At 33.3% G+C, this 13,482-nt stretch overlaps 1 protein-coding gene across 2 annotated transcripts; it reads left to right on the top strand.

Annotated features, from left to right (window-relative positions):
- The first annotated feature begins 424 nt into the window (after positions 1-424).
- LOC145597568 (zinc finger protein BRUTUS-like At1g18910) lies at positions 425-13,437 on the top strand. 2 transcript variants are annotated; one of them, XM_081653763.1, is made up of 12 exons: positions 427-780; positions 1,912-2,130; positions 5,408-5,602; positions 5,679-6,007; positions 6,109-6,340; positions 6,464-8,037; positions 8,747-8,962; positions 9,036-9,173; positions 9,255-9,492; positions 10,200-10,259; positions 12,856-12,927; positions 13,005-13,437. In XM_081653763.1, the coding sequence occupies exons 1-12, from the start codon at positions 508-510 to the stop codon at positions 13,104-13,106; spliced, it is 3,648 nt and encodes a 1,215-aa protein (XP_081509889.1). In that variant the 5' UTR covers positions 427-507; the 3' UTR covers positions 13,107-13,437. The 2 variants fall into 2 exon arrangements, with proteins under 2 accessions (XP_081509890.1, XP_081509889.1); XM_081653764.1 differs by lacking the exons at positions 10,200-10,259; positions 12,856-12,927; positions 13,005-13,437 and having other exon boundaries at positions 425-780; positions 9,251-9,426.
- The last annotated feature ends 45 nt before the right edge of the window (positions 13,438-13,482 follow it).

Here is a 13,482-nt window from a genome sequence, read left to right as displayed (position 1 = left end):
TATATTAAAAAATTATACTTAATGATAGCATATTTATAGACAATATGGCTTATAGTATAATTAGACATTTGCATCAAAAATAGTATAATTAGACATGTAACTAACTCCATACACAAAAGAAAATTAGGTAGTTACTAAAATAAACATTCACCATTTGGCCAACGCAACAAAGTGTCAAACCCACAATTAGTCAACCGTAGACTTCCGGGCAGCGGGCAGTCTTAATCATTCATCATCACCAACAATTATATCACTAAACGACATCTAATGTCTTCATTCTCTCTTTAATTACAACCCCAATTTAATTAATTAACTACGACTAATACTTTATTAATCTGCAAAATCAGTAACATAACAAAGACAAACAAAACAAATTTAAAATTCAAAAAATCAAAAATCAAAAATTAAAACTATTTTAGAAGTAACTTTCTCTCTCTTCAGTAGCTACTAGTATATGAGCATCAACCTTCTCTTTTTCATGCCTTTCTCTTTCTTCTTTCACAGCGCATGGGAGGTGAAGAATCCTCCTCTTCGCCGTCGCCGGAATTATTTTCCGGCGACCGGAGCTCCGGCGCTCCGATACGAGTTCTTGTGTTTTTTCATAAAGCGTTTAGAGGTGAGCTTGGAGAGCTTGTGCGAATCGCTGAAGCCGCCGTCTCCGGCGCCGGAGACGACGACGAGAGTGATAAGCGTCGCCGGAAAACGGCGGCGGTTGAACTTCGGCGGAGGCTTGAGTTCTTCAGGACTGTGTTTAGGTACCACTGTGCTGCTGAAGATGAGGTATAAACTGTATAATTCACCTTTTAATTTTCTCGCTTATTGCTAATTTTAGCTCGATTTTGTTTGCAATGCAATTTGGGGAGAAATTAGGGTAGAATTGTTTGATTGGATTGAATTGTGGGGAGAGTAATTTGTTTGATTGAAGTCAATTTCTGTGGATAGAGAAAGTGTGTATAATTATCTGGTCTTAGATTACAATAATTTCATATACTTCCTCCGTTTCATAATAATTTTCGCGATCAAGCTCCTTGGAGTAAACGAACAAATTATTCTAACTTAAAACATAGGTAAGGGCTTGTTCTCTTCCGCGTAAGTTCAGTTTAGTTCCTAATTTTCTCCTCTCATAAAATATTTAGTTCTGTTCCTAATTTCCTCCTCTCACAAAATATTCAGTTCAATTAGCTCAGTAAATCAGAACAAGCCCTAAGGGGTGTGTGTGTTAATGCACAATATTTTAGGAAGTGATTATAATTGATATCTCCATTTACCCAAACAAAATCATTTTTGTGTATTAGTGCAATTTACAAGTATGAGGATGCAATTATTATATCCCAAAATTATATACTGCCATCTAATAAGTAGATTAAGGTGTATGTAGTAAAATCAGATTTTCCTTGGTTTCTAGTTAATTGTTTTATTTTCATTTGGCATGAAAATTAAGGTGGAAAATAATGGCTAGGTGTGGTGTAACTGTAAACTTAGTTGCCATGTATCCCAAAATTGTTTTGTATGCCCTAAAAATTTTATAATGCTAAGATTATTTGTTAGATGGGTTTGATAAATGATGTTTTAGGCCAAGTAATGTGATATTGTTTGTTAATACGAGTACTGATTTTGACCTATTGGCTTCATCTTTATTAGAAGATTTAATTTACAAGAACATCTTATTGGTGGAAACTTTGTCTATTTAAATGATGAATGATAAATCCATCTATGAAATTGGATTAAATGAATACATAACATACTATAATAAGTTTAATGTATTGATTCAAAAAATTATATGGTTTTGTTTGTGTAAAGATTTTGTTACTGAGAATATACTATTAACATTTTGTAAAGATTTTGTTTGTGTTTTATACCTAAAAAGTTTTTGAGCTCAAAACATTGTTGATCTTTACTATTTTTCAACAGGTTATATTTTTTGCTTTGGATGCACGTGTGAAAAACATTGCTTGTACATATTACTTAGAACACCATATAATTGATTCCATTTTTGAATCAATTTTTTCCCGTCTAAATGGCATTTTGGAGAGCCATGATAATTCATGTCAAGAATTTCAAGAACTTACCTTTCACATTAGCACTCTGCAAGGGTCAATTTGTCAGCATATGTTGAAAGAAGAACAACAGGTATGAAATTTGACAGTATCCATTGTAATAAAAAAACTTTCATTTTTAACCTATAGCATCTAAAATTAGCATGTTGTCATTACTTTAACCTCTTTCATATTTCTATATTATTCTAAATTGTTAAGTCTATTGGATTATGATTAAGATACTTTCAATTTTTCACTTTTATATATTTCAACTATTTTAGAATAAACTATATATTAGCATTAATATATTTTCCTCAGCATTCCATATGATTGCACAATTACATGGATAATATGATGTCAATCAATAACATAATACCAAAACAGACACCAGGAATGACATGTGTCATTTATTGATGTTGTATTTTTCCTCCAAAACTCCCCCCTCCCCTTTTAGCAAAAAAATATTTTATTTTGGGAATATTTATATAATAATACAACTATAATAATATTATTCTAAATCTTATATATTTTCTTTATATAAAATGTATTCATTTTTATTTTGTTTTCTTAATTCTTCTGTACACATTTGCCTAAAATCTTATTTTAACCTCTTTTTTAATTATAGAAAACATGAGCCACTGGTTCAAATACGAGGTATTATCATTACCGCGTGGACATCATTTAAACAAAGTATTATTGAATTTTGCCGGAAAAGTAATAATAAGATTGATCTACCCCCAACTACACTTTAAAATATCACTTTATTTATTTATTTATTTTTTTTCAAATACCTCTAATATTCTGTTTCTTAGACTAAGGGGGTGTATTAAATTAGTGATGATTATAAAATAAATGTTGTGTTCAATTCGAAAACTATATCATATTTCTAATTCTAGAAAAATGTAAAATATCAATCAATTTTAATTTTGAAGTGACATCTTGTATATCCTTTTATTTGGATAAATAGTTATCATCTACAAATTAACTTTTGAATAAAAAAACAAACAATGATCAAATTACAAGTATTGGATAGCTTTAAGCACAGTTTTATCACAAAGAGCGACAATATCATGTAAAACATTAATCCATAACAAACTAAAAATGTACTACTAATGATATAGGTTAGTGTTGCCTAATCATGGATTATTATTGCCTTTATTAATGATCCAAGCTAGTATTATTATTTCCATTGAAATTATTTTATTAGATATAATGGTGATATATTATTTGTAATTTATATATTTACCTATATGCTGTGCTAATAGTTTTACCGTAGATTTTAGTTTGTTGTTTGATTAACAATTTGATGTTTATTAAATGACATTTATAAATAAGCCTTTAGTCATGTAATCAATAGTTTTATTGGGAATAATATGCATCATTAATGTAATGTAATATATAGAACTCCCTCCGCCCCTTAATACAAAGCTTCTTTTTAGCATTTATTCCTCACATAATAAAGAGAAAGAAGCGCTGTATTAAGGGACGGAGAGAGTACTTTTAAATATTTTCAACACAACTAATCAACAATAAAAAAAATTTATTTCTCAATTGTAGTTTTAATAATTTTTTCCTTATTATTTTTTTATATATACATTGCATTTTTTTTTTAAAGGATACATTGCATTTGTTTATTCTACGTGACTTGTCTCATTTTTTACATTATATCACAATTAATTAAGGGAAAAAAATTATTACCGGCACCAATCTAGTAACTATCTAAACTCATAACACACAATTTCAAAAGTCTTTATTTATTCATTTATTGCATGTTATCTTTTCAAAATTTTATCTAGTTCCAATTCCCAAAATATCTGATAAGATACGGAGTAATTACTTTGGATCAAGAGTGAAATATAACCTCTATATAGATTTTTTTTTTAAAAAACCATAAACGACAATTATAGAAATATCTAAAAATAAAAACATCATGAATCATCTCATCATAATTCTAAGTTGTGAATTTGTTTTCCCTATTTTCCACCTGAAATGCACATAATGTTCCTTTTGTTCTCTTTTATTTTCCCCCAATTTCTCTAGTTCTTTATTCTTTTTTTTTTTTTTTTTTTTTTTTTTTTTTTTTTTTTTTTTTTTTTTTTTAAATGTGACTTCTCTCTGGACCCATCTTTTCTTTCCTAGTGACCACTTCACATAAGACAATGAATTGAGTAATAAGATTATATTGATGATCAAATGGGATTATCAAGATGGATAGGTTACTCCAATGATGAAAATGGGTACTCTTTTCAACAAGAGGTAGTAGTTTTTTTTTAAAGTTAAACCATATCTAAAGTTTTAAATTTAATTAATTGATGGTATTTGTATAATGAATAGTTTATATCAGAGGTTACTCATATCAATGAATAAATGGGCTATTATGAACTAAGGTGGCCACATACAAACTTGGGTAATACAAAAGGGAATAAAGGATAAGAAGATGTGGTTGTATCAGGAGGGTTTGTAAATTATTTTAGACTTGTATTATAAGTGTAGATACCGAAAGAAATGTTGTTAATCGGATGACACAGTACAAGAGGGGTGAATTGTAGGATGTTCCTTAGTGCATAATGTTTGCGGAAACAAAAAAAAAAAAAAGAAAGGGCTGAAAGAAACTTAAACAGTCAAAGCGGATTTCACGAGGAACCTTTCGACCCTTCTAATCTCCAGGGGATTTTCCTAAATAAACATTTTTACTACAATAGGCCAAAGCTTCTAGTCAAACCTTCTTGATATTTTCAGAAACTTCTAGAGCACAAAGGGCCAAGGTTTGGGCCATGGATCCAACCAATACTTTAATATTATTGCATTTACCTCTTTAGGAATTTTTACAAATATTGCAACGTACTCTTTCATAGAATATAAGTATGTCTTTTCACACTGCATATACCAATATACTCTTATTTTTTAATACTTGTTTCATTAGTTAATGTTTGCAAGTTTGCAACCACATAGACAAGTTTGTAATATTGTCTTTCCACTTTTTATTTTCACTCTACTTAAAATCTTGTGCACTCCGACAATCTTGTAGTATTAAAGGAATGGAGGAAATATTAACTATGACATTCCAATATATATTAGATTTTATGTGGACACTAAGTACTGGAATGGACCGATATCCCCTGCCTCCTCTCCTTTTAGGTTCCTGTTGATTTTAGAATTGATGTCATAAATGGTTTAATGAGATGCAAAGAAAAAAAAAAAAAAAACAATTCATCTTGAAGAGAGGCCAAACATGTAAATGGATAAAAATAACTTTTTTTCAAGTTGCATGCTAGCTTTCACTCATGTACATTGCATAATGATGTTTGTCAAATTGTCAGCTTATGTTTACCACTATACCTGTATACCGTAACTCACCACTCTTACGGCAGGTGTTCCCTCTACTAGTAAGCCAATTTTCTGATGAAGAGCAAGGTTTCCTCCTTTGGCAACTAATGTGTAGCGTCCCTGTGGTGCTCATGGAGGACCTTTTTCCGTGGTTAGCTTGTTTTCTTGCTCCAGAAGAACAATTCGATCTGAAACATACCATGAAAAAAATTGTGCCCCAAGATAAAATGCTACAAGAAGTATATTTCTCACTGAACTGTACCTCCTATTTAAAGTCTTCTTTCTAACTCTAATGATAGAAATCATTCTCTGAAGGTGGTGATTTCCTGGATTGATAAGACTACTCAACCATCTTCAGGAGGTTGCATAAATTTTGAGGCATCATCTCAGGACTGTCCTGATGAAGTGGATGATTTGAGGGACAGCCTGCTCAAAACCTCTTTTGATAAAAATTGTCAGTCAGAGTTGCTGTCAGTTCTTAAGGATAGCCCATTTGATGGCCTTCTTCTTTGGCATGCTGCCATTAGATCTGACTTCAAAGAAATTCTGGACAAATTATATAAAATAGGATCGGAGGAATCCTCAAGATTGTCGTCATTGCTTGTTCGGATCAACTTCCTAACAGATGTGCTGATTTTTTATAGGTATTTACTTTCAAATATATTTGGAACCAATTTACCGTCTTGAGTTCTTATTAGACCTTTTTTGTGGTAGTATTTCATCAAAGCATAATTTATATTTGCAGTGATGCATTGGAAAGAATCTTTTATCCTTTGCTAGAAGACATCTCTGTACATCCGACATCGTCCTCATATAAAGCATTTCCTTGCAAAAATGAAATTGAAGGATTTCAGAAGATCATATTCAATGCTACTCAGATTAATTTTGCCAATCCAAGATTTTTCGAGATGATGTGTAATAAGATGGAGGATCTAGTGTTGGTGACTAGTAAGCACTTGTCTTTCCAAGAAACAAAGGTATATATTCATGTACTGCATGTATGGCTGAAATTGTTAATTTATACTGACTAATATTTTTAGAATTTCAGCAGTTAAAATAGAAACTAAACAATGATCGTTCTTATCGCACTGCTTGTTCAGGTTTTTCCTGCCATCAGCAAGAACTATGACTATGAAACCCAACAGAAATTAATCTTCAGAAGTCTTTGTATGCTGCCCCTTGGCCTGTTAAAGTGTGTGACTACTTGGTTTTCTTCTCATTTGCCCAAGGATAAGTTGAAGTGTATTTTACATGGAATTAAGCAATCTGGTTTTTTTGCTAAACCTTTTGCATCCCTTTTACATAGGTGGATCCGCATAGGTTACTCAGCCAAATTTACTATAAAAGATTTACAGGAGATGTTCAATAGTAGAGTATCTTACATGTTTGAGCAGTTTAGACAGAGTGAAGATTCTGAAAACAAATTACACAATGCCACAACCAATCATATCCCTGTTAACAGCTCCAACTTCTTTCCCCATGCTTTAAGCAAGTCTTTCCAGCGAACTGAGAAGCATGGGACATTGTACTCTAGTGGCATTAATTTGCTCGTGTTTTCTTCACGAGCTTTAAATCAGGTGTATAACATTTCTGGATGTCCCCTTGAAGCAGTTTCTGCTAATCACCGAGAACCACGGCCAATGGACCACATTTATTATTTCCACAAAGCTATAAAAAAAGACCTTGAGTCCCTAGTTCTTGACTCGAATAAGCTATCTAAAAACCTAGAATTTTTTGTGGAGTTTAATCGACACTTCCGTCTAGTACGATCTTTGTATGAGCTTCATAGTGAAACTGAGGATCAGGTTGCATTTCCAGCTCTGGAGGCTAAGCAAAAGGTCCAAAATCTTACACAGTCTTATTCACTTGACCACAAACTGGAAGATGATTGCTTTAATAGAGTTTCAGGAATTTTGGATCAGATGTCTGAATTGTATAATACACTTTCTGGTTCTAGTATCAATGAAGTAGGTCCAGCATGTGTAGAGTATCATCAATTGTGTTTAAAGCTCCAAGATAGCTGCAAATTGCTGGAGAGGATATTAAATGATCACATTCATCGGGAAGAGATTGAACTTTGGCCTTTATTTAGAGAGTATTTCTCCTCTGAAGAACAGGAAAAAATTGTAGGGTACATGCTTGGAAGAACACGGGCAGAAATTTTGCAAAAAATGATAGTATGGCTTATGGCCTGTTTAACATCAGAAGAGCAACAGGCTGTGATGAACTACTGGCGCAAAGCTACAAAATATACAAAGTTTGATGAGTGGTTAGGAGAATGGTGGGAAGGAATGGAGAGCTATGTTTCTGCTGAGGTAGAGAAACCAGAAATTCCTGGTTCATCAGCAATGGGCTCCCTAGATCTTGTTGCGAAGCATTCATCTATGGGTGTTTCTGACCGAGGGAAAAACTCCAAAATTGGAAATGTGAAGTTTCCTTACGACGAGGCCAGCACCATCAACATGGTTAAGAAAATGGAAGGTCTTGATAAGGAAAACAAGAAGCACAAATCTTCTGAAAATATAATGCTCTTTGGTGAAACGGAGAAACACAAGAGAGAAGGAAATCTCAGTAATTCAGTAAGTGAACTAGAGGCGGCAATAAGAAAGGTGTCACAGGACTCTTCTTTGGATCTGCATGAAAAAACACGAATAATGCAGGACTTGAGGACAAGGTTGGCTTTATTTCATTCCTTCACTTTTCTCTTTTTATTCCCTCTTATGCTTTTTCAAGGGATGAGCTACACGAATTCATCTAAACCATGCAGTGAGAATAATAAAACTTTATCTTATTTCAATTAGTCGCCTTTATCCTCTTTTGGTGGTAAATTATGTATGATCTTCATATCCTATTGGGTCCTGGTTATGAATTCTTAATATCGTGGCCCTTGTATGTGATACCTACGTTGCTGATCAATGAACACTTATCTTAAATTGTAGAAACTTCCATATCTGAAAAGAACCTTCTATTATAGTCAGGTTTAATTTGTACCTTTACTAGGATTATGAGTATTCCAGTGATCCAGTACTCACACCCATAGAAAACTTCACCCTTTCCTTTTGAACTTTCTCAGTCTCCCACCCCACACATTTTCTTGCCTTTTGTCTTTGTATATACTGTTCATAATCTCTGTTCCAAACCCAAGTGTGGTTGTTTGAAGGATAAAGAGGGTTTAAATGAAGACCTGTACAGTGGCAAAAAAGATATACAGTGTTGATATTTTTGTTAATTGGAATCTTCTCTTTTGACTTCTCTTTAAGTGAACATAGTATTTTTCTTGCATTCTCATAGTAGGCTTTCTTAAGTTATTGACCTCATTGCATCTCAAAATCTGAATTATATATGTTAGTGGCATCTAATTCATGCTTGTTCTCTGTCATCAGCCATTGGGTTGCGCAATCACTGCCTGATTCAAATGGCTTGATTACAAGCGAGGCTGGAAGGCTTCCAGGTCAATTTCCCTCATATAGAGACACAGGAGGCTCTGTACTTGGTTGCAAACACTACAAGCAGAATTGCAAGCTTGTCGCAGCTTGTTGCAACCAGATTTTCACTTGCAGACGCTGCCATGATGAGGTTTCTGATCACATGATGGATAGGTAATTTATAATAATTTTTTCCTTCACTTGTTCATGAAAATGTCCTTTCCTCAATTATTGAGCTCTTCTGCAGGAAATCCACAACCCAAATGATGTGCATGATATGCTTAGAAATTCAACCGATTGGACCCAATTGCCAGACTCCTTCCTGCAACAAGTTTTCTATGGCAAGACACTATTGCAAGATTTGTCGATTATTTGACGACAACAGGTTAATTTACCGGGGAGAACTCTATGACTATTATTTTAAAACCTGTGGTCTCTGATGTCTCTAACAAAATTTATTAGACAGGGAGATCTATCACTGCCCGTATTGTAACTTATGTCGACTTGGAAAAGGATTGGGGATTGACTACTTCCATTGCATGAAATGTAATGCATGCATGAACCGGTCTCTTTCATCCTCACATGTATGCAGGGAGAAGTGTATCGAGGATAAGTGTCCTATATGCCATGAGGACATGTTTACTTCAAGTGATCCAGTAAAAGCCCTTGCGTGTGGTCATTTGATGCACTCGTCATGCTTTGAGGTATTGAAAAGCCTCCTTTGTGCTCCTTTTGGTTCAGTAGACATTTAGATGATTTTTTAAAAGGACACTCATAAAGAATACCTCAATATGAATGCCAACAATAAATTTATGATAAATTGATACTCTCTTTTCCTCAAATAAACTTCTTATTAGGCTTACGCACAGTCGCACACATATCAAAAGTAAAAACAGGATTTAAATTTTGATGTAGCTACTCTAGCCAGTGAATAAGAAAAACGGAAAGACAAAAAGGTTAGTGGAGAGTAACAAAACACATTGTACATTCTTACATTCAAGCTGAACAAAAGAAAAGTAATTTTTAAACTTTTCATTTATCAGAATAATATGTCTGCCCTTTAGTCTGTTAGAATATAAATCATTGTAAAATAGCCGAAACCTGTTTTTTCACACAAAACATAAAAAGTGTTTGTTCTTTTATTTGCATAATATATGTTGAATAACTTTTGCAGTTTTTCATATAAGTTTATTTTAACAGAACTGGTACGGTTATGTTTAAGTGTTGAACCCGCCCTGCTATAGAGTTTCCTTAAAATGCAAGAGTGACATATTTCTATACAATTTCATTCCTCTAAGTTGTAAACTTTTAAAATATTTCATGTGAGGCACCAAAAATTGTTAACACGCCATGACCCTTTTATTTGTCCAAAACAACATTACAATTCTGAATTATTTCACCTTCTGTGTAGGAATACACTTGCACACGCTATACATGTCCAGTATGCAGCAAGTCGCTCGGTGACATGCAGGTTTGTAATCTTCTTTAACAATTAATAGCTTTAGTTTAGCTTTTATACTTAGATTACTTTTACCTTTTTTTAACCTAAATCTTTTAATCACTTCTGCAACATCATAGCCTAGAAATTTTCATTAGTTGGTTGATTGAGATATGCTTTAGTGCTTAATAAATCTTCTGATTTTTCGTTGCTATTTATGAATAATCTGCACATCTTAGTTTCATATTTGTTCTCTTTTGCAGTAATAGGTAATTGTTAGGAAAATAAAGTTCGCATCAACTTAAACTAGTAATTGCTATGAGATAACATATCTTTGAAACACTGAAATTAGGGAAAAGGAAGATGATTCTGATTAATAAACTGGAATAATTGTAAGATAGGGTTACTGAAGCTTTCGAGGGGCTTAATTTCAACAACTCCAACAAAGCCACAATCCCAGGAGGATTTGGCTAACATGAACCATCATTCAAAACTGTTTGTGAAAGTGGTGTATATAAATCAGTTAAGAAAGCAAAGTAAAGTGCGAAAGTGAAATCAGGCTTGTTAGACTACAGAAAACATGAGGGGTAAAAAAAATCTTCAATATTTTTACCCTTAATAAGCTTCGTGATCTATCAAGGACTTGCAATGGTGTTGACAAACATAACACTAGTGTATGATGCGGGGTATGATCAATATTTTAATTGTAACATATAGCTAAGATACCCTCATGAAAATCAGGACACAAGAACGCCTTGATGGCTTGTTAGTTGATTTTATAAAAAGTTGATGGCTATGCATTGTTTAATGTTTAAAAATTCCGAAAATAGAGGAAAAAAAAACCCATGGATGATAAGCACCTGGAAATCCAATATATGATAGTATATGAGAGTACAAGAACCCTGAAATATTAGGGGTTAAGTCATACAATAATAACACTCACTATCTAAAAGATAAAACCTCATAAAGAAGTTGTGCAAAGTGGATTAGTAAATTGGGTGGAATGGTGGATGGCATACAAAGAGGAATAATATGTACAAAGAACAAAGGCTTGTAGTTTGAGTATGGCATGTTCAGGCTTGTGAATGAATGCCCTAGTTGAAGATAGTGGATGAAAGAAATGGTTATCATTACTATAGCTATAATGTTCTAAAAAGTTCATGAGTCATTTCTTCTAGTTGCTTCCAACTTCAAGTAATCTCTTGCAAGATACAACCTTGTACTCCATTCTTCTCATTTACTATAGCAATTTGAAAATATTGGTGGAAAATGGGTCCCTCTTTTGACTTTTTGGGTAGGGAAGAATTTATTTTTTAGAGACATCAGTATTATTATATAATAAAATGTGGATCATGTGGTGGGTTAAGGAGATATTAAAGTGAGTATTCTCTATACTACAAAAAGTTTGAAAGCAAAATTAAGAAGATTAAAAAGGCAAAATTGGTCTTAACAACACCAACTATAGCTTGCTTGTACCCTACAACACGATTTAAGCGGGTGCAAGGTTTCATCCCACACCATGAACTATGAGTTTGGGTGTATCCATAACACAAATTATAGATTTGTTGCAATAAATGACATAGATGAAATGACTACTGTTTTATTTCTCATTTGATGACCTATGTCATTTCATAAACTACATGGGCTTAGGTTGGAGAAATAACTTAGATTAGCAAATAAGGGAAGGGAAGGAAGGGAAAGGGAATGGAAAAGAAGGAGGGGGAGGTGAGCTCCATTTTCCTTCCAAACCTCTCTAAATTTGGAGGAATTATGCTTATTATAAAGAGAAGGAAAATGGATCCCTCCCTCCCCTTTCTCTTCCTTCCCCCAATTATTTACCCAAACAAAAGAGTTTGTCCCCCTCCTTTTCTCTTCCCTTCTCTTCCTTCCATCTCCTTATATTGAAACAAAACGTAGAGGATATAGTTTTGTATTCCTCTTAGACAAAGTAAAGAGAAAAGGGCCTCGGTTTTTGAAATTACTTAAACAAAGTAAAGAGAAAACTTATTAAACAGAAAATCTATTCTCCAATTTTATTATAATTAGTAAAATATTTTTCATCAAAGAAATGATTTTAGGGCCCAATTTAAAAAAATTGCACCTGGCCACTTTCAGTGTTAGCTTGCCTCTGTCCTCTAGTGCTATTTATGTTATTTCATGCACCCAAGTTTATAGTTCATGATGTGGGTTACACCCACTTAAAGTCGTGCTGTGGGCTACACCGACTTAAAGTCGTGCTATTAGGTGCACCCAAGTTATAGTAGTTGGTGCTGCTGAGTTCAATCTTGGCTTAAAAAAATATCAAAACGGAAAGTAGAAGATAACAAAAGAACAAAGAGAGGAGATTAGTTCAAATATATCATGAACAAGTATTAACCTTACTTGCTTGATTTATTTGGAAGCTTTTAGAATGTGTGTGCACATACAATTTACCAACACATTGGGCCACACTCAACATTTCGCTTTGTACATATCTCTCCTAAGCAAAAGTTTTTTTCTATGGAATAAATTAGTTAAGTTTGCTGAAGATGTAAGTGGATTTTGAAATTGTAAAATAATTAGTTTTGTTTGCCGAAGTTGTAAGGCTATAAATTCTTTTTATTTTATTAAAAACTGGGATGTTATGCAGGTGTTATTTGGAATGTTGGATGCACTTTTAGCTGAAGAGAACATACCAGAGGAGTATGTAGGCCGAACTCAGGTTGGTGCATGCAATCTTTGACTAGTCCATCTGGATTAATACTTTCTGTAATTATAATTTACTTAAAAAATCTCCAGGCCATATTATGCAATGATTGTGAGAAGAAAGGAACTGCTGCCTACCACTGGCTTCATCACAAGTGTCCATTTTGTGGATCTTACAACACTCGGCTTCTATGACATTACCCTAAATACAAGACGGAAAATGAGTAAATGCATAAACAACCTTGTAAATAGTATGTTATGTATGATTCAACCAATTTTGACACATTTAGTTGGTTAGACAACTAGAGTACATGTCTAGCCGTCTAGTTTTGAGGAAATAGAATAGGCGACATCTTGTTTAAATAATTATAGGTCATGCTTCCTTGAAGTATCTAGTTACACATCGTATGTACACTTCTTATGTAGTTATGTTCCTTAGTACATTGAGAGTTCACGGGACATCAGATATTAGGATGATCCCCAATGAATAATATCATCTTCAACGACTAAAATAATAATAATATTCTTTCTGTATGAATGACAGTAACGTAGAATGGTTTCTATTGCTGAC

The sequence above is a fragment of the Chenopodium album genome, chromosome 20 (assembly GCF_948465745.1).
Source record: "Chenopodium album chromosome 20, dcCheAlbu1.1, whole genome shotgun sequence".
Taxonomy (NCBI): Eukaryota; Viridiplantae; Streptophyta; class Magnoliopsida; order Caryophyllales; family Amaranthaceae; genus Chenopodium; species Chenopodium album.
Note: the sequence above shows the minus strand (reverse complement) of the source record. Positions and strands in the feature narration are given on the sequence as shown.